Source organism: Marmota marmota, unplaced genomic scaffold, assembly GCF_001458135.2.
Source record: "Marmota marmota marmota unplaced genomic scaffold, marMar, whole genome shotgun sequence".
NCBI classification, from domain to species: domain Eukaryota; kingdom Metazoa; phylum Chordata; class Mammalia; order Rodentia; family Sciuridae; genus Marmota; species Marmota marmota.
This window is the reverse complement of record NW_025999880.1, coordinates 15830422-15850034: the sequence shown is the minus strand read 5'-3', so window position 1 is coordinate 15850034 and position 19613 is coordinate 15830422. Positions and strand designations below refer to the sequence as shown.

Genomic DNA, 19613 nt, shown 5'->3' with positions numbered 1-19613 from the left:
AAAGAGAGAGAGAGAGAGAGAGAGAGAGAGAGAGAGAGTGAGAGTTAAAAGCAGGCTTTTAAGGGGCTATATTGAGCTTGAGTGACAGCCAAGACAAGATCCTCCATAGCAACAGAATATGGGTTGGACTTTCTCCTGGGGACAGGTATGCTTTGGAATGAGAGGTGGGTTTAGAAGTCATCAGTACAGAGTTGAGATTGAAGAGAGATGGGCCTGCAAAGTCAGAGACATATAGGACTTGAGTGCATCTCAGCGGATACCACCTGTTCTAGAAGGGTGAAACTAAGTTATTAAAGGGCATAGAGATGGAGCCAAAGAGGTAGGAAGATGTTAGTAAAAACTGAGTGAGGAGAGTTTCTAGTGATGTAGGGTGAAGGCTGAGGCAAGACCACACTAGCTTTTTTTAGGAGAAGGTCTTTGTGGGAGACTATTTTCAATAGAATAGAGTAGGTAGACAGAAGCTTCTGGGATGTTGCAGTGAAGGCATTAAGAGAAATGTCAGGCTTCAGAAACTATAAATCATCTTCATCATGTCATTCACCTGTGTCTAGGACAAAGAAAAATGTCACCCTGTACACAAGTCTGTCTTCTTCCATCAGGCCACTTAACCCTTCTAGAGTCTTCCCTCCAGCCACTACTGATTTCTTTTTCTTTTTCTGTACTACCAGGGTAAATCCAGGGACTCTGTACCACTGAGCTATACCCCCAGCCCTTTTTTGAAATTTTGAGACAGGGTCTTGCTAAGTTGCCCAGGCTGGCCTCAAACTTGCATTCTTTTTGCCTCAGTCTTTTGAGTAACTGGGATTACAGGCATGTACCACTATGCACAGCAAACCACACTGGTTTTTGAGTGGTCCTCTAAAGAAGCTGGGTGCCTTCTTGCCTCTGCTCCATCTGCTCAGGTATCTGTCACTGTTACAGCCTTCTCTACTAGGCTCTCATGCCCACTCAGACCACATACAACTAAAGTGACCTTGCCCCTGAACTCAAGGTCAATCCCCCTCTATTTTCTTCTTACCAATTCTCCTGAGACTTGGATCTGATCTTGTTGCTTTTCACCCCAAAATCTTTAGTGGCTGCTTTGGTTGTAGAGTAAGGTCCAAATGACAAAGCATGGCCTTTAACATCTACAGCTTGCTCAGCTATGCTTGAGTCCTCACTATTTGAAGAATGTGCCATGCTTATGCCTCAAAGCTGTTTTACTGTTCTCTCTGCCTAAACTGCGGAACAGATGAAAGGGTGGGCTTTTCCCCCTGTTCCCTCCAAGCTCCCACCCTGGGCACTGGGGATTGAACCCAGGGTATTCTACCACTGAGCTACACCCTAGTCTTTTTATTTTTTATTTTGAGACAAGGACTCACCAAGTTGCCTAGACTAGCCTCAAATTTGCAATTTTTCTGCCTCAGCCTCCTGAGTTGCTGGTATTACAGGTGTGTGCCTCCATGCCTGGCAAAGGGCGGGCTTTTGTGTAAATACTTCAGTGTAAATTTCAGCTCTGTTGAAATTTGGTGAACTTGGGCAAGTTGTTTTTTTTTTTTTTTCTCTTTCTCTCCCTCTCCCTCTCTCTCTCTCTCTAACCTAGGACCTCGTGCATGCTAGGCAAGTGCTCTACCACTGAGTTAACATCACCAGTCCCTTGGGCAAGTTTCTTTACCTCTCTGAATCTCATTTGCTTATCAGGTTGTAATATTCATTTTGCAAAGATGTTCTGATATGATATGGTATAATGCACGAGAAGTGGCCACTTATGGTAGGTGCTCAAAAAATGGTTGCTTTTCTTACTCCAACAAAGTAAGGTTCAGCTCCAAAGACTTACTCCGTAAAGTTGTCCCAGGTTCTCCCATTCCCAGGGTTGTGTGACCTGTCCCCTCATGGGAATAACATTTGGAGGAGGGTGATAAATAACAGACTTTTGGCATTTTTTTAAAAAAATATTTTTTTAGTTGTCAGTGGACTTTATTTATTTATATGTGGTGCTGAGAATTGAACCCAATGCCTCACACATGTTAGACAAGGGCTCTACCACTGAGCCCCAGCCCCAGCCCTAGCATCTTTTTATTGTGGTAAAAAAATACAACATAAAATTTACAATTTTAACCATTTTTAAGTGTACAGTTCAGTAATGTTTGGTATGTTCACTTTGTTGTGGAACATCCATGAAACAGCTCTCCTTAGCCGCAGGGTAGTATTTCTATCTGTCCTTATCTAAGAAAGGCTCATAAGCAGCTTACCTATGAGCACCTTACCAATGAGGCTAACTTGCAGTAGCCTTTGTGTTTGTTTGTCCCCTCCACTAGATTTTGGGCTCACGATTAGGACCTTGCTTCATGTTTCCATGTATTACATGGTACCTAGTACAATGCATGTCATGTAGTAGGTACTAAATATGTGTGGAGTTGAATGTGATATTTACCGTCTATTGCCTTATTTCCTATTTCACTTTGTCATGTGTGTGTATGTAAGCCTGTGTGGTATAGTTTATAAATCCTAAGCGGGCAGGAGTTATGTCCAAAAGCATGCCAGGCAACAGAAGAAAGAACTCAGATTCTAGTTAGTAGACCTGGGTTCAAATCCTATGACAGCCTGAATTCAACCTGTTTGAGCACTGGTTATCTTTACTCTAAACTGAGGAAGTTAATACAGACCTCAGAAAGTTATTGGTGTTAAATGTGATAATATATGTAAGGCATCTTGTATATACAGTACATGCATCCTTTGAGTGTTAGTCTGTCACATAATAGATATTGGTAAATACTTGTTTTAGGTTGGTGGTTGGCAGAAATGGCACTGCGAATGGTTGGTTTTTAAAGAGCAAGAGCAAGGGCCAGGGATGAGTGAGATAACTGAGTATCCTTCCTATCCTATTAACCCTTGTTAGGTGTATAATGAGTTCATTTTGCCTTCGGAGAGAGATGGATTCCTGAGCCGGATTCGGGAGATTATCCAGCGAGTAGAGACCCTGTTGAAGAGAGATAATGGCCCCTCTGAGTCTGCTGAAGATGCACTAAGCCCCCAGGTCAGGCCCTTCTGGACATCTCCAGGAAGAATGGATTTTCTGCCAGAGCTCACTACTCTTTCCTCCACAGTCCCCTTGGATTAACTTCTCTTTACCTCTGGGACCTTGAAACAGTGGCTCTTACCCCATTTGAGAATATGATGAAAGCCATGGACTCGTTAAAAAAAAAAAGTGTTGAATGCATACTTTTCTTTTAGCTCATTATTTTGAAATAATTTCAGACTTTCAAAGTTGCAAGAATTACTCAGAGAATTTGCAATTTGCCAATTTTTTGTTTCATGACATCAGCATTATCATTCTTTCTTCCTCTCTCCCCTCCCTGTTTGTATGTATGTGTACGTACATATAAATATACATAATTTTCTTCTGAGCCACTTGAAAGTAAGTTACAGACCTCATGCCCCTTTACCCCTAAATATTTCAGCACATACTTTTTTTTTTTTTTTTTTNTGGCCTGCTCCTCTTAGTTCTGCCAAGCTACAAGTCGTCCTTGACATCACCCCTCCCTAACTCTCTATCATATCAACTCAGCAAATATTTATTTTTTTTTTTTAGTATTTGGCAGACACAACATCTTTGTTTGTATGTGGTGCTGAGGATCGAACCCGGGCCACACGCATGCCAGGCGAGCGCGCTACCACTTGAGCCACATCCCCAGCCCCTTCAGCACATACTTTTGAATCCCTTGAAACTCATGTCTGGACTCTAGAGGCTCATGGATCCTTGCTTAAAAATCCCAGTCTGAAACCTTCCATCTAAGACTCAGCTTTCCCCACTGTGACTGTGCCACCACACCTTTTTTTCCCCTTAGGAGGAGCCACCACCACTGCCTGCCCTCTCAGGCCCCTTCCCAGACCCATCCATTGGTATGTACTGTGTATCCCACTCTTAGGGTTGCTTCTGGGAAGGACATAGGGCATGGGGGACTAGAATCTCAACACTTACTTCTCCCCACCCAGCAGAGCCCCAGTGCAGCACCTTCCCAGAACAGAGAAGCTGGGCAACCTTCTCCACTTCTCCTGGAACACCCTTGTCTCCTGGAAACCCATTTTCCCCTGGAACCCCCATCCTTCCAAGTCCCATTTTTCCCATCATTTCTCCCCTGTGTCATCCTAGCCCTTTCCCACTCTCCCAGGTCTCCTCAAATCCCACTCTACACTCCCCCAGCTCTCCACTTCCATTCTCCTCCAGTGCATCCCAGTTTCCAATTCCATCCTCTCCATTTCCTCTGAGTTCTCTCCCTACCAGTTCTCCACCCCCATTCTCTCCTAGTTGTTCCCAGCTCACTCTTAATCCTCCTTCTTTTCCTCTCTGCCCCTCCCCTTCTCCCCTCCCCTCCACTACAGCAGCCCCTCTCCTCTCTCTGGCTAGTGCCTTCTCTCTGGCTGTGATGACTGTGGCCCAGTCCCTGCTGTCCCCCTCCCCGGGGCTCCTTTCCCAGTCTCCTCCAGCCCCTCCTGATCCACTGCCTAGCCTGTCCACTGCCCTTGTTCCTTGTGACCAGGAGAGCCTTTCACCTCAAGCAGCCGAGAGGGAGAGTGAGGTAAGTAGGAAATCAAGAGGGATGATTAGGGGGGTCTCCATTCTGGATCATTTCCCTCCTCATGAACCCACACTTTGTAGGCCTCCCCAAATCCTGCTTGGCCACTCCTGGGTGAAGCCAGACTGGCACCCATCTCTGAAGGTGAGGCCTCTGCCTGCCCATTATTCCCAATCTGCTTTATATCCTACCAGATTTCTCTCTCTCTTCATTCTCTCCTTGTCTTCCTGCAGAGGGAAAGCCACAGCTTGTTGGGCGTTTCCATGTGACTTCATCTAAGGAACCAACGGAACCTCTTTCCTTGCAACCAACATCCCCAACTCTCTCCAGTTCTGTAAAGCTTCCAACTCCTCAGCTGACCTCAGAGAGTTCAGACACAGAGGATGGTGCTGGAAGTGGGCCAGAGACCAGGGAGGCTCTGGCTGAGAGTGACAGGGCAACTGAGGGTCTGGGGGATGGAGTTGAGGAGGAAGGGGATGATGGGAAGGAACCCCGAGTTGGGGGCAGCCCCCCACCCCTGATCCATCCCAGCCCAGTGTGGATGAACTACTCCTACAGCAGCCTGTGTCTAAGCAGTGAGGAGTCAGAAAGCAGTGAGGAAGATGAGGAATTCTGGGCTGAGCTGCAGAATCTTCGGCAGAAGTGAGTCTGGGGAGGATGGTGGAGCAACAGGTGAACTTGGAGGAACAACATGGGAGAGCTCTCTCATGCCCTTGGTACATCCTCAGGCACTTGTCAGAGGTGGAAACATTACAGACACTACAGAAAAAGGAAATTGAGGACTTGTACAGCCGACTTGGGAAGCAGCCCCCACCTGGTATTGTGGCCCCCGCAGCTATGCTGTCCAGTCGCCAGCGTCGCCTTTCCAAGGGCAGTTTCCCTACCTCGCGCCGCAACAGTCTGCAGCGCTCAGAGCCCCCAGGCCCTGGTGAGACTGCAGCTGCACAGTTTCCATCTTTCCCAAGACCCCTTCCTTATCAATTCAGTTTTCTTGTAGGCCCTGGGGTCTGCCTCTTGATTTGAGGGGACTAGCTTCCCTCTTCTCACTGGCCCTTCCCTCACTTAGTGCTCTCTCTCCCCCATCCTGCTCCCAGGCATCATGCGAAGGAACTCCCTAAGTGGCAGCAGCACCGGCTCCCAGGAGCAGCGGGCAAGCAAAGGGGTGACATTCGCCGGGGAAGTTAGCAGGATGGTGAGGGTGGGCCCAAGGGAGGGAGAGCCCAGGGAATGGTAATTGGCAGCACTTTTGCCTTCTTCTCACCTTCAAGTTTTCTTCAGTGCTTTTTTTTTTCCTTCCAGTGAATTCAGAACAGAAGCCATTTGTCTCCCCCCACACCATGGCCCAATATGGTGCTTGTGCTCTCTGAACCTGATGCTTTTCTGACCAACTCAACTCGGCAAGAAAGACTCCAGTACTGAGGGGCAAACAGCCAGGGTGGCACGGAGAATGCAGTTGTTTTTTATGAGTCAAACATGGCAACTGTTTGCTTTGTGGAGGTGTCAGTTCTACAGCTACCATCTTCATTTCCAACCCCTCCCCAGCCAAAGGCCATCCACTAAGCAATCCCACACAAGCTCGGATGCTTCTAGAGGGCTCACTCCCAGATGGAAGAGTGTAGACGGTGTGCTCATATCAGAATTAGTGGCAGCCAATAAAAAATGCTGGAAATAAGGACCGAATCTCTGTTATGTTTTAGAACTGGGGGCAAAGTCTTGTGCACTGAGTCAGGGGAGGATTTAAAGGGACTCTCTTTCACAATAGGAGGCAGGGTGGAAGCTGCCGAGCAGGCTTCCTGCCACAGAGGTCATGAGGAAATTGCAAGGTCAGTGATCCACTAGACTAAGCTAACATCCCCTTCAGATCCCACCCTAAGCCTGTAAAGGCCAGTACCAGTGAAAGTTAAAAGACAAGGCTTGTTTTTTTTTTTTGTCTCACATCCTTCATCCATTTACCTAAGGATAAGAAAAGGCAGTAAAGTTTGAGTTTGAGTAAGTTTGTTCTTGGGGGTAGAGGGCAGAAGAGTGACCTTCCTTCCTCTAAGACCTGGTTCAGTCTCAAACAGCCCAATGATCTCTCCCTTAAATCAGGCGGAAAGATCTCACAGAAAAAGTGATTCTAGTTAAACATTTACAGCTCCCTGAGGCAATGCCACTGTGGTAACTGCTGCCCATGGAGCTTTCCAGCATTAAGTACCATGCATCTCTCAGCCCCCCACCCCAGCATAGCTCCAGGAGAAATGACTCAGTTTATTATTCTTAACTTGACCCCACCTTTTCCACTTTAGGTTCTAACACTGCACAGAAGTGCCACCCCCACCCCAAATGATTGGGCCTCTGGAAAGTGAAGGAGGCTAAACCACAAAGAAAGTTTGAGAAAAGCCAGTGTTGCATATGCTCAAGCAAGGAAAAAAACAAAAAGGAGTTACTGTACACAGTGCATAGGAAACAGACAAGATTCCATTGAGAGTGGCCAAATGCATAGTCTCTTGGGTTCAATCATGATCCAAAGTCAGTAAGTAGGCCAGTGAGGCTGTGAGCAGGCAATTTCTACAGGATCATGGGGTATCATCCATCTTGTGAAGGGGCTCCACCAGATTGAAGATAGATAATGCCCGTCCGTCCATTCAGGGTCCTGATGCCCTCGCAAGAGCTCGGGCTCTGGCAGCTTTAGCCTCGTCTTCCAGCTCATCAAGGAAACGCTCCTGGGACACTGAGTAGAAGGTGTATCCATCTAGAGAGGTGGGTTCAGGAAGTTACTTGGAATATAGATTTTCCCTTCTCCTATCACCCTTTATTCTCCCAAATCAGTGATTCCAGAATCTCACACTGCTCTTTTTGAACCCTGACCTCAACAACTCCCTCATCATTCCCAAATCACATTAAAAGAGAACCTTAAAAATAGAACAGCTGGTATTAACCCTATTTCACCCAAACATTAAATGCTTGGTTCAGTCCTCCCACACGCTTCTGTTCCCCTGCCCTTATCAGGACGGATACAAATAGCTAACACCACGGCCCCGATGCCCAGGCCGGTCACGATGTTCCGGGTCCGCCGCTGTGGCAGCGTTTTCTGCCACTGGGCAAGCTGCACCTGCTGCATGAACTGCAGTTGCGCGGGAGTCAGTTTTTCCCGGGTCGGGTCGATGCGCTGAGCAAAAGGAGCCTTTCCGTTCTTGGCATCGACAGGGTCACCAGCACCCGGCGCCGCCATGTTGCCGCTCCGCCCTTCGCAGTGCCGGGATGCGGGGCTCGCTGGGAAAGTAGTCCTTGCCCACCGCCAGGAACGCTGGGAGTTGTAGTCCTTATTCACTTTCCCGGGGAGAGCCGAGGCTTTGGGCCTTAGGGCGAAGGCCCGGAATGGCGGGAAGGGGCTGTGTTTTCTGATTGGCTGAGGGTCCCGCGGCCGGCCGTTGGAGCGGGGAAAAACTGTGGAGAGCTCGAGGCTGTGGTGGGAATTGGGTTTTCCTCAGACTTGAGGCGGGGACAGACACATTGGAAGGGGACGAGGAACCCAGGGTGTGGCTGAAGGCTTCTGAGAGAAGCTAAGGGGGAGAATTTATGGATCCAGTGAACTGTCCCAGGGCCCCCAAAGGCTTCTGAATATGGACGGACCTATGAGGCCAAGATTGACCTCCCTCGGTGACTTTCAGTTTGGGGCTGTTGCCACAGAAACTATTGAAGACGCCCTGCTTCACTTGGCCCAGCAGAATGAGCAAGCAGTGCAGGCGGCTGGGGGACGCATGGGCAGCTTCAGGGAGACCCGGATCGTGGGTGTGGATGCAGGGCCTGGGAGTGGGGTTGATGGGAGCCTTTGAGGCACCAACCTTAAGATTCTTTTAATTTTATTTATTCAAAAAAAATTGTTTTGTTACTTTGTACCTGCTTTATTGCCGGGTGCTAGGGCCATAGTGATGAACTTCTCCAACACCTTCACTTCTCCAACATAAATAGAGTACTTAGACATTGCCTGCCATAGAAAGAAGAAACAGGTGGCCCTTGTTCTCAAACTATGTGCAATCTTTGGGGGGGGGTATTAGGACAAATAGGTAAATGACTAGGTACAAGCTTGGTTAGATAAGTGACATAAGAGATAAACTTTTAGGGGGATTGAAAGGAGGGATGGGGTAATAGGGAGAATTAAGGAGTGGTCTAGGCATTGTGACATTTGAAGTAGACCTTAAAGGAAGGTTGGTTGGTGAAGGTGGAGGAGGGGGACAGCCTTTCTACCAAAATGGGATAGCAGGAATAAAGTGAAGGAACCTTAGGATGTGTGGGGGTCAGGGTAGCCCACCAGCCAGAGTTCATGGAAGAGTTGTTGGATTGAAGACAGAAAGGTAGTTTGGAGAAGTTCCATGTAGAAGTTTGAATGTCAAGGGGGAGGATTTTATATTTGATTTAATAGGAAGATGTTGGAGGTTTTGAAATAAGGCAGTGGTATGACTGTAACTTTTGCCTTGGCAAAACTCATTTTGGATGTTATGTAAAGGATGGATTTGACTAGAGAAAGATGGGAAGTAGGCAGACCAGAGGAGCCTAGGTGACAGGATGGAGAAAATGACAAAGGAGGATGGATTAAAAACATTTAGGCAAAATCTAGGGTTCTTCCCTAGGTGACTTAAAGAAGTGAAGAAGGAAAAATGACTCTGCCAAAGGGTTGAGTCTGAGAGACTGGGAGTATAATGGTGCCATTAACACATACACCAAAAACCAAAAGAGGAAGATCTGTGACTTTGAGAAAAATAATTGCTTTGGTTTCTGATCTATTGAGTTTAAGGTACTTGAAGAACATCTAGAGGAAATTTTCTAACAGGCTGTTTTAAAAAGCAGATCAGGGGCTGGGGAGAGAGCTCAGTGGTAGGGTGCTTTCCAATCATTTTGTTAAATTTTTAAAATTTTTTAGTTGTAGTTGGATATAATATATTTATTTATTTTTATGTGGTGCTGAGGCTCTGATACAGGGCCTTGCCCGTGCTACATGAGTGCTCTACTGCTGAGCCATAATCCCAGCTCCCAATCATTTAAAAAAAATTTTTTTAAAATTTTTAGTTGTAGATGGACACAATATCTTTATTTTTATGTGGTGCTGAGGATCAAACCCAGGGCCTCACACATGCGAGGCAAGCAGCTCTGCCTCTGAACTATAACCCCAGCCCCCCCATCATTTGTTTAAAATATATTTTTTTAGTTGTTGTTGGACCCTTATTTTATTTACTTATTTATACGCAGTGCTGAGAATTGAACCCAGTGCCTCACACATGTGAGGTAAGCATTCTACCACTGAGCCACAAGCCCAGCCCCTCTTACCAATCATTTAAAACACACACACACACACACACACAGAAGTAGGTCAGAACTAGAAATAAAGGTTCGCAAGTTATCTTCATAATGATATTGTTGAAACTGTGGGAGAGGATGAATGTGTAGGAGAAAAGAAAAGCAGGTCAAGGACATTTCCTTGGGAAACATTTTGTGTTGAGGGAATTAGAATAGGTGGAAGAGTTGTGAAGGGAATGGAGTGGTTGGCGGGGGGATACAGGAGCAGAACCAAGGACTTTTGGAAGCCAAGAGGAGAGTTTCCAGAAAGATGATGTCAGCAGGTTCAGACATTTTAGGAATATCAACAGGAATGAAGGTTGCAAAGAAAACCATGATATTTAACAATCTGGACATATAATAATTTCAGCAAGTTGGGGAAAGTAGAAGCCAAATTGCAGGAAATTAGGGAGTGAGTGACAAAGTGGAAACAGTGGGTGTGTAAGAAATTCAGCAATGATAGGAAGGAGAGAGATGGAGACTCAGCTTATGAGCATGGTAGGGAAGCTTCTTTTTATTTAATAGCAGATATGAATATGTTTGTAAGAAGAAGAGGTGGAGCCAGTATTGAGGGAGAGATGTAACCATCATCCATTCCTCCTAAGCCAAGCTGTTTTCTTGGAAAATTAAAATGGAAACCAGAAATGAATGCCTAGATGATTCAGACCAAAACCAAAACAAATGTAAACATACACACACATGTGGGCATGCCTGTGCATGCACACACACACTCAAACACACGTGCATGCTCACACACACACACACTCCCCAAAACTACTAAGAAATAAAGCCTGAAGTCCAGACTGGCTAGTAATACACAATTAGGGATTTTTTTTTTCTGAATTGTTTAAACTAATTCTATTCTGCATTGGACATTGCTAGCAAAGCTGTAGTCTGTAATAAGGTTTTGTACATATATGTGTGTAATGTGTGTTGGGTAGATCTTTAAACTGATCATGTGTCTTTTTTTAAAATAGTTTTTTTTAAGAGATTTTTCTCTAAAGACAAGTGATAATTCAACTACATGTATACAGATTGAGCCTCCCTAATCCCCAAACACAAAACTTGAGTGCCAACATCATGCATAAAAAATTTTGGAGCATTTCAGATTTTCAGATTAGGGATGCAAATATTACAAAATCCAAAAATCCCTGAAGTCTGCAACTCTTCTGGTCCCAAGCATTTCAGATAAGAGATACTCAATCTGTACTCTTTGGTCATCAAGGTTAAAAGTTCTTAGGTCTGTAGGAGATTTCTTTGCTTTTTGAAAATGGACATTTACCCTTGTTTTCACCTTCTAATGATATTGCAGCTAAATAGAATTATATTTGTGATGTTCTTTTAAAGAGTAACAGGCAGACTAAAATCTTGCCAAAGTGTCTTGGTCTTCTCACCTTCCCAATGATTCTTTCCCACTAAATTGAACTATGTGCTCTGATTTAGGGTATGTCTCTTTAAGACAAGTCACTCCACAGTAATAAGTTTGCTCCTGGGGAGAGGCTCAGCCACCATAGATTTACCCAACAAACTGGTGGTGGGGAGGTAGTGTCCAGCTGTAAGGTGAATCCTGTTTGTAAAGCAATGGGAGTTCTCCAGAGGGTGGTTACTAAACAAACAGTGTTATAAAGACAGCCCCAGGAGGGACCTTTCTGTTCCCTGCCAATATTCCACTGAAAACAGAATATAGAGGTTAGGGTTTTTATCTATCAGAGAATCTTCCTTGAAGCTGAGAGTTCCTAGCATGGTGTAACTGCTATATTTATGTGTAATTGGCCAAGGCCTTTATCAGCTGAGACCCACAAGAATGCTTTTGGGCCACTGAGGGCGCTTGTGAAGCCCATGACCGAGTCAGCCTCCTTTTCATGCCTCTGATCTGCCTTACTGGCAGCAAAGGAAATCAAGCTCTGCTTTGGTTGTTTCTGTCTCATCTTTCTAACCTCTTGACCCTCTTCTCAGCCCCATCATGGCTTTTACACAACACCAAGAGTTCACAGAGTAGCTTTGGTTGCATTTTGTAAATGAGCTCTTCTTTCCTGTTTTGGCAGAGTTTATTTTTCTCCTGTCTGAACAATGGTGTTTGGAGAAATCTGTGAGCTACCAAGCTGTAGAAATCCTAGAAAGGTAAAACCCTGAGTCTTTGTGAGTGGTACTTCTCAGAATGGCTAATGTGCCTAAATCTTAAAAAAAAAAAAAAAAAAAATTCATCCAGAGGAGGCGGTGCATGCCTGTAATATCAGGAACTTGGGAGGTTGAGGCAGGAGGATGGCAAATTTGAGACTAGCCTCAGCAACTTGAGACTGTCTCAAAAAGCAGCTCAGTGGTAGAGCACTCCTAGGTTCAATCCTCAGTACTCAGAACTGAGGTTCAATCCTCAGTACTGAAAAACAAAACAGAAAAGTACTAGTTGCCCCTTACTCTTACATCCTCTCTCTTTTACTTGCAAGTATAAATTTCTTAGCCAGCACTTGATACCCGAGAAGTTAAAATATAGCATAGTTTGAAGCACAAACTCCCTTTAGTTTGTTTAAGTGTGGGTTCTCTCCTCTCCCTCTCCCTTCCTTGCAGGTTTATGGTTAAGCAGGCAGAGAACATCTGTAGGCAAGCCACAATCCAGCTGAGGGGTAATGAGAAAACAGAGTCTCAGAATTGGAGGGCTCTGAAAGAGCAGCTTTTCAATAAGTTTATCCTTCGCTTGGTGTCATGTGTTCAGCTGGCCAGCAAACTTTCCTTCCACTACAAAGTAAGGAGCTGGGGTAGCTTGTGGGCACCTGAGTGTTAGAAAGAAACCAGTTCATTGAAAGTGGCTCAGAAACCTACTCCTAGGCCAGGTGGTACTGCTCATGTGGAAATTCCAGAGTGTTAATTATGTTTCCTAAGCATACCTCCTAAACACACACACACACACACACACACACACACACACACACACTCACACCGAAGTAGTTATTAAATAACCTGAGGTTCTGTTCCCAAAGTATAATTACTGGACAGATGCCATCATTCATACAGGTCACCTTTCCTCTCCTTGGATTCAAGGACAGTTTGCATAAGATGCCTGATTTGCCAACATACCTATCACCATTTAAGGAAAAGTATTACATTTAAACGGGATAAAATGTTACCACATGACTACCCAGTGCCTGTGCAGCAAAATGACATTAAATTTATTGAGTTTCTTCTATGGCCAGATGTTGCACTAGGTACCATGGCCACAACAGTAAATATATTATCTGTGTTCTCAAGGAATTTATTATCTAATAAGAAAAGACAAATATGCAAACAGGGTAAAAAGGTGCTATGATTAATATAAACAATAGAGGGTGAGACTACCTCATTGGCCTTGGAGAGTTAAGGAAGTGTATTTAGAGAATATGATTTCTTGAAGTAGGGGTGGGTGGCAGAAGAGTGAATCCCAAGAAAAGAGGGTTAGGGAGGGCAGTGAGAGAAGAAGGGGAGGGAAGAAAGTGAGATCTAGGTCCAGGAAGCAGTTTGGTAGATTTGGGAACAGCAAACATTCTGTGCAATAAGCATAGAGTTTAAGAGAGAATTACCAAGAGGGGAGACTAGTAATGAAGGCATGGGTTGGGCTGTGAAGAACTTAGTACAGTCTGCCAAGATAAGATGACCTATATCCTGACATCCTTCTCTCCCTCCCTGTTTTGTTCTTCTTTGCTCAGATAATCAGCAACATTACAGTCTTGAATTTCCTCCAGGCTCTGGGGTATCTATACACTAAAGAAGAACTGCTGGAGTCAGAGCTTGATGTTTTGAAGTCCCTGAACTTTCAAATCAATCTACCCACTCCCCTGGCATATGTAGAAATGCTCCTCGAGGTTTTAGGTACTTTGTTGTGTCAAGGAATGTGGGTTGGAGATTTCCATAGAAGGTAATAAAAATACGTGCCTGGGGTGTGGGAACAGCAGGCAGAACTTGCCAATGAGGAGCAGTAGGAAGCTGATATTGTCTCTAAATGACTGAAAAAGGTGTTCCCTCCAGCACCTGATAGGGGAAGGAGCCAGAAGTCTCAGAAACTGGTTTCTGTTTGGACTCGCTAGGTACTTTCTTATTGCAGGATCTAAGGGTTGATTTTATGGAGACATAAGATAGGAACAAATATACTGTAATTGTATGTATACTATAGATGGAGGTTCTCTACCTGTCCCTTTGTCCTTTACAACTGACTTGCTTATAGAATGTAGGAACCAGGAAGCACATTAGTAGCTAAACAGCTTTATGTCATAAGACAATGGTCAGTACAATTAGAGAACAACCACTTAATGCTTCCTACTCTGCTCACACTCCATCTAGGATACAATGGTTGTTTGGTCCCAGCGACACAGCTGCATGCAACCTGCCTGACCCTGCTTGACCTGGTCTATCTTCTACATGAACCCATATATGAAAGTTTGCTGAGGGCTTCAATTGAGAACTCTACGCCCAGTCAACTCCAAGGGTAAGCAACTCCTCTAGGGTTGGCTCCTTCCAGGAACAGGGAAAGGGGGATAGATCACAAGATTGTGGAGAATGGAATTACCCTAGTAAGGCATCTAGACCACTAAAAACCTACACAAGTTACTGGTTCTTATTAACTTTTTAAATGTTGCTTGGATGCAGATGACTGAACCCAATCAGGAAAACTCTAAAAGCTTTTACTTCTGGATTTAAATTACTTCAAGTAATTAACTTACTTTCTTAGGTTTTTCTTTATAGCTGCTTATAATTTTAGGTTAGTAGACTGTTTTTATAGTTACTTGGGGGGGAAACAGTCATACGGTTACAACTTGAACAAAAGTTTTTGATTACTGTAAATTTGGGCTGCTCAAAGGCCTTACAGATACATTTGTTAGGGAGACAGATGGAACAATAAAAAGCCTTATCACTCAAAGACATGAGGGCATGTTTTAATGCCAATTGAGTTGGGGGAGGATAGGGGAGCAGGTCAATTAGCTATTACTTGACCATTTCCTTCCATGTCTCAAAACATCCAAGATGATCAATATAAGCAATTTATAGTTTAAGTTGGAAGATCAAGGATTTGGAAATTTCTTTCTAGCTCCAAAATTAATATGATTTTAATCACTCAGGGAAAAGTTTATTTCAGTAAAGGAAGACTTCATGCTGTTGGCAGTAGGAATCATTGCAGCAAGTGCTTTCATCCAAAACCATGAGTGTTGGAGCCAGGTATGCATCACTGAGCAGGACCAGCATGGTCAGAATTAATTTAATAGAAAGCATTTCTCCATCAGTTAAACAGAAGACAACCTACGAAAGATAGGTGCCAAGACCCAGAACTGGGGTGATTGAACAGGATTTGGGAGGGGAAAAACTAAGGCAGGATTGAAATATTTTCTCTAGTTTTCCCCTTATGAAATTGGAAATAGATGCTCAAATTTAGCATGTTCATTTCCCTTTAAAATTCTGACCCACTATTATGTTTAAAGTCTAATAAGTATATCCTCCCCCAAAAGAAATGTCAAAGCCTAAATATCCCCTTATATTCTCAAAACTTATCTCCAGTAGAGGGATATGTCCACCAGAAAATTTCCATGCCAACAATAGCAGGACAAAGGTATCCTAATGTAATCTGGCCACTGGCAAACACTGGAATCTGGACTCTTCCCCATAAGCTCAGAGAAATGAAAAAGTTTATATTTGGCTTAAGAGAACATCCCAAGCAGTGTGTGTGTGTGTTTGTATGCACATGCACACGCACATGTGCACAAAACACATTGAGATTATTTAGTAATACAAAATCTGTCTCTATTTGTGAAGGTTGTGGAACATTTGCAGAGCATCACTGGTATTGCCTCGGAGAGCATTGCTGAGTTCTCTTATGCAATCCTGACTCACAGCGTGGGAGCCAACACTCCAGGGCGACAGCAGCCTGTTCCTCCCCACCTGGCAGCCAGAGCTCTGAAGGCTGCTGCTTCCTCTAACACATGATGCAGGCTGAATCCACCAAATATAAACAGCCTTCCATCACTGTACTCACCCCTCCCTTTGTTTACTTTCATACTCAGTGTACAAAAGTTCCAAGTCTCTTTTGAACTGTATTTTGTATTCCTTTTTTTTTTTTTTTTTTGCATAATAGGGATTGAATGCAGGACCTTCTGTATGCTAGGCAAATGCTCCACTATTGAGCTATATTCCCAATACTTTTTATTTTCCATTTTGAAACAGGGTCTTGCTAAATTGCCCAGGTTGGTCTCAAATTTGGCAATCTTCCTGCTTCAGTCTTCCAAGTAGCTGGATTATGGTGAGTGCCACCACACCTGGCTGTTATTCCAAATTCATGCACATTTTCTTACATCAGAGAGTCAGGGTGGATAAGAATGTCCTTTTTGTCATATAAAACTAAAAGTGTCAAAGAGCTTGGAGGATATAGATTAGTGAAGTTGGTTCATTTTTATTTAAGAGTATATTCATAGCTTTTGACTTAATTTCATTAATTGGGACAATAAGATATAGAGATTAGCATAACTGGAGTCTCAAAACAGACTATCTGGGTGACCTTGACTAAATATCAAGGAGACAGTGTTTATTTATTTCTACTTAGTTTAATGTCTCTCTCTGTTATCAAGGTCTACACAAACAGGGCTTTCTCTATAGCTATTTTCACTACTTTTTTTTTTTCTAAAACCATACCATCTCTAAACATGTTTCAAAAGAATTTCCATATACCTGCACTTGAATTCAATTCTCCCAGAATACAAAGTACTCTATTTTAGTTAAAGAAAAACTCAACAGTACACCTCTGGACAGTTATTAGACTATAGCAAAATTTTATTACAAATAAATTTCTCCATAATGTCTCAAACAGTATCAAACACCATTTCATAACGTTATTCTTAACACAGAGCAAAATCGGCATTCAGTACTTGAACTGAGTGAGAAGTGTTAAATTTCAAGCTTCTGATCACATCACATGGTGACCAGGCAAAGCTTAGATGTCATTTTCCCACGTTATCCAACTGTGTATTTCAAACATCTCATCCTCTCAGTGGAGACAAAAGCTTGTATTTCATATTTTAAGTGCAGGAAGTTGAGAGAGATAAAATCCAGTGAAAACACATCAGTCTCAGTTCAACTCAAAAAAAAAAAAAAAAAAAAAAAAGCAAACTTAAATTAGTTGTTTTTTTCAGGGGATAAAGGGAAGAGAAGGCATGGGATTAGGAGCAAAATTGTGACAAGGGCTGGTAACTATACATGGCATGTTGTAGCTCTGGAAATTATCTGTCATATGATATTTTAAAATAAAGTGGCTTTTATCTCTTTTGGTATTGTAAACATGTGCTGTTTAATATTTTCCAAATTTAAAACTTTTTTTTTTTTTTGCAAAAACAAAATTTAAAGCCTTTAAGACAAGTATCCTAAGAAAACAAGAAAGTCATTTATTATAAAACTGTGAGGATACCCAAGCAAGACCCCACTTAAGATTCGTCAACATGAACTTGAGAGCTTTTGTCCACTGTTCCTCAGAGTTAAACTGGGTTTTGATGGAATAGGAGCCGCCACTGCCTCCTGTGTCTTCAATCTTGCCTTTTTCCACATCCATCCTGCAGATGGACACAGCAGAACTCATTAGTAACTGAGATCTGAGTTAAGTCAGTTCAAGCAAATGGACAGGGATTTGATCATGGGACCATTCACGTCATCTTATCTAATAAAGAACTCTTGGCGAGAAATGGTAGTGTATTTTGGATTTGCTTGAAAGCCAAAAATCAAGAAGGCTGTCACAAGAGCCTCATTGTCATTGTGGAGTATAGGGACAGGACACACACCCAAACACATGAGAAGCCAGAAGCAGGGGTAAGTGAGGGTTACAGTACTCTTCACTGTTTTCCTAGGCAATCCCTGAACTCATAAAGGGTGAAGGAAGCAAAAGAAAAAATGCTTTATTTCAGGGTGATAGGAGTGGCGTAAGCTTCCTCTCTTGAACTAGGGTTTCCACCTATTACAAGGCTCCTCCAAATCTGACCCAAAGCGTTCCTGTATATTTTCAAAGTTTTCAAGGAAAAAGCTTCCTGAAATCAGGCTTGAGATTTGTGCCAAGAAAATCTCCAAAAACCACCAAAAACAACATTATATTACTATAAGACCAGGTGTCACACTATCTTGCTTGCAGTATTGGATCCGTCTTGCCCATCAGTATCACGTGCTTCCACACCATGTTTTGCTTTCCCCCATCTGTGTGTTTTCCCCTCTGTTCTGACTGTCCCTCAATTCTGTTCTGCTGGGTCCTACTACAAGCTCATTCGGTACTGGGGGATACTGACCTGTAAGGAAGACAAAATCGTGTTTCACCTTTCTCCACCTCTTCTTTGAATTGCTGCACACAGTCCAGGAAAGCCACCATTGCATGGTCAAACTTGTTGTCCCAGAAAAACCGCAAACCCCCAGAACAATATAATGGCAGCTCCTGTCCAAGAAAAGAAAACTGGATGGAAGCCAAGAAAGGCCACCAGAGATTGTTCTAAGTCCTATCAATCTTTCAAGTCATATTCTGTCTGTATCCACTGGCAACAAGTTCGGGGCTGGGCTGTATCTTCCATAACCTTGAATAAATACAATTAACAAGGCACCTAGAACTACTTTCCCATCAGTGGAAATGTACTTTACCTCACAGTGACTCCTTCTCCATCCTAGTACATACATTCTCCTCTGATCTGCCCAAATTCCTTCTCAACAAGTTCTAAAAACCTAATTTTTCTCTATAAGCCCCCAAAGAGCTAAGCCTGAACAAGACATTGACTCTTTGATTATCTCATTTTAAGAAAGAAACTGAATAATACCAATATCAAACTAAACCACTTAGTTAGGAGGAACAGGAACTCTATTCCAGTGAAAAAGGGGCCTCCCATAGTACCTTAGATTTGTCTGTCAGAGACTCCAGATATGAATGATTTCCATAGGGAACAAGTCGATACCTAAAATCAAGATGCAGACAGAGATGGATACAGGACTCCTAAAGAGTAATGAGAAATTGTAGATTTTTGATCTGCATCCTACCCAAGGACTCTTTTATTATTCCCAACCCTCTCTCCAAGCTGCCCATAGATCCATGTTTAAAAGATTTTGTTTACTGAAAAAATTAATATATGTTTTAGTTTAGAATTTAGAAAAAACTGAGCTAGTTTCAGTGGCACATGCTTGTAACCCAAGCTACTCAGGAGGATTAGGCAGGATGATTGCAAGTTAGTGAGATTCTGCTTCAAATTAAAAAATAAAGGGGCTGGGATTGTGGCTCAGCGGTAGAGCACTCGCCTAGCATGGGCGGGATCCGGGTTCGATCCTCAGCACCACATAAAAATAAAGGCATTGTGTGTGTCCATCTACACCTAAAAAATAAATATAAAAAAAAAAATAAATTTTAAAAATAAAATAAAATAAAAAGGGGGGCTGGGGTTGTGGCTCAGTGATGGAGCACCTGCCTGGCATGTGTGAGACACTAGGTTTAATCCACATAAAAATGAATAAATAAAACAAAGGTACTGTGTCCATCTGTAACTAAAAAATATTTTTAAAAATAAAAAGTGCTGGAGCTGTAACTCAGTGATAGAGCACTTGCCAAGCATGAATGAGACCCTGGGTTCAATCCCCAGTACCGTAAAACAACAAAAACCCCTGAAACTTAGTGTCTTGAGGGACACTAAGGTTCTGGAGACTACAAGTTGGGGACCACTACTCCCATCATATAGCTTAATGACTGCTCTATCAGTGGAACGAGCCCTGTGATAAAGGAAG

At 43.3% G+C, this 19613-nt stretch overlaps 4 protein-coding genes across 9 annotated transcripts in view; 2 read left to right on the top strand and 2 right to left on the bottom strand.

Moving 5' to 3' along the window:
- Positions 1 to 6228, top strand: part of Wnk4 (WNK lysine deficient protein kinase 4) — a 15337-nt gene extending 9109 nt beyond the window's left edge. The window contains exons 12-19 of one of the 3 annotated variants that reach the window (XM_048790853.1): positions 2879 to 3016; positions 3828 to 3882; positions 3979 to 4559; positions 4640 to 4700; positions 4790 to 5198; positions 5285 to 5484; positions 5651 to 5748; positions 5856 to 6228. In XM_048790853.1, coding sequence (XP_048646810.1) covers positions 2879 to 3016; positions 3828 to 3882; positions 3979 to 4559; positions 4640 to 4700; positions 4790 to 5198; positions 5285 to 5484; positions 5651 to 5748; positions 5856 to 5858 — 1545 coding nt within the window. In that variant the 3' untranslated portion in view covers positions 5859 to 6228. Of the gene's footprint in view, positions 1 to 2878; positions 3017 to 3827; positions 3883 to 3975; positions 4560 to 4639; positions 4701 to 4789; positions 5199 to 5284; positions 5485 to 5650; positions 5749 to 5855 lie in introns of all 3 variants that reach the window. The other 2 variants (XM_048790858.1, XM_015495654.2) reach the window with 2 other exon arrangements.
- A 692-nt stretch (positions 6229 to 6920) lies between these two features.
- Positions 6921 to 7810, bottom strand: LOC107150554 (cytochrome c oxidase assembly factor 3 homolog, mitochondrial). The gene is made up of 2 exons (XM_015495656.2): positions 7554 to 7810; positions 6921 to 7287 (listed from the first exon to the last, which is right to left on the bottom strand). Exons 1-2 carry the CDS (start codon positions 7765 to 7767, stop codon positions 7181 to 7183), a joined length of 321 nt encoding a protein of 106 aa, XP_015351142.1. The 5' UTR covers positions 7768 to 7810; the 3' UTR covers positions 6921 to 7180.
- A 282-nt stretch (positions 7811 to 8092) lies between these two features.
- Positions 8093 to 15922, top strand: Cntd1 (cyclin N-terminal domain containing 1). The gene is made up of 7 exons (XM_015495884.2): positions 8093 to 8327; positions 11915 to 11990; positions 12435 to 12609; positions 13547 to 13709; positions 14178 to 14322; positions 14954 to 15050; positions 15642 to 15922. The coding sequence occupies exons 1-7, from the start codon at positions 8159 to 8161 to the stop codon at positions 15810 to 15812; spliced, it is 996 nt and encodes a 331-aa protein (XP_015351370.1). The 5' UTR covers positions 8093 to 8158; the 3' UTR covers positions 15813 to 15922.
- A 704-nt stretch (positions 15923 to 16626) lies between these two features.
- Positions 16627 to 19613, bottom strand: part of Becn1 (beclin 1) — a 12941-nt gene continuing 9954 nt past the window's right edge. For all 4 annotated transcript variants that reach the window (XM_015495648.1, XM_015495649.2, XM_015495650.2 and 1 more), the window contains exons 10-12: positions 18736 to 18796; positions 18146 to 18288; positions 16627 to 17425 (exon numbers count right to left, since the gene is read on the bottom strand). In XM_015495648.1, the coding sequence (XP_015351134.1) occupies positions 17257 to 17425; positions 18146 to 18288; positions 18736 to 18796 (373 nt within the window). In that variant the 3' untranslated portion in view covers positions 16627 to 17256. The remainder of the gene's footprint in view (positions 17426 to 18145; positions 18289 to 18735; positions 18797 to 19613) is intronic.

Coding starts and splice junctions, on each gene's coding strand:
- LOC107150554 (XM_015495656.2), bottom strand. CDS start 7,767: ATGGCGGCGCCGGGTGCTGGTGACCCTGTCGATGCCAAGAACGGAAAG. Junction 7,288..7,553: donor GGCCGTGGTGTTAGCTATTT/GTATCCGTCCTG, acceptor CCACCTCTCTAG/ATGGATACACCTTCTACTCA.
- Cntd1 (XM_015495884.2), top strand. CDS start 8,159: ATGGACGGACCTATGAGGCCAAGATTGACCTCCCTCGGTGACTTTCAG. Junction 11,991..12,434: donor GCTGTAGAAATCCTAGAAAG/GTAAAACCCTGA, acceptor CCTTCCTTGCAG/GTTTATGGTTAAGCAGGCAG. Junction 13,710..14,177: donor AATGCTCCTCGAGGTTTTAG/GTACTTTGTTGT, acceptor CACTCCATCTAG/GATACAATGGTTGTTTGGTC.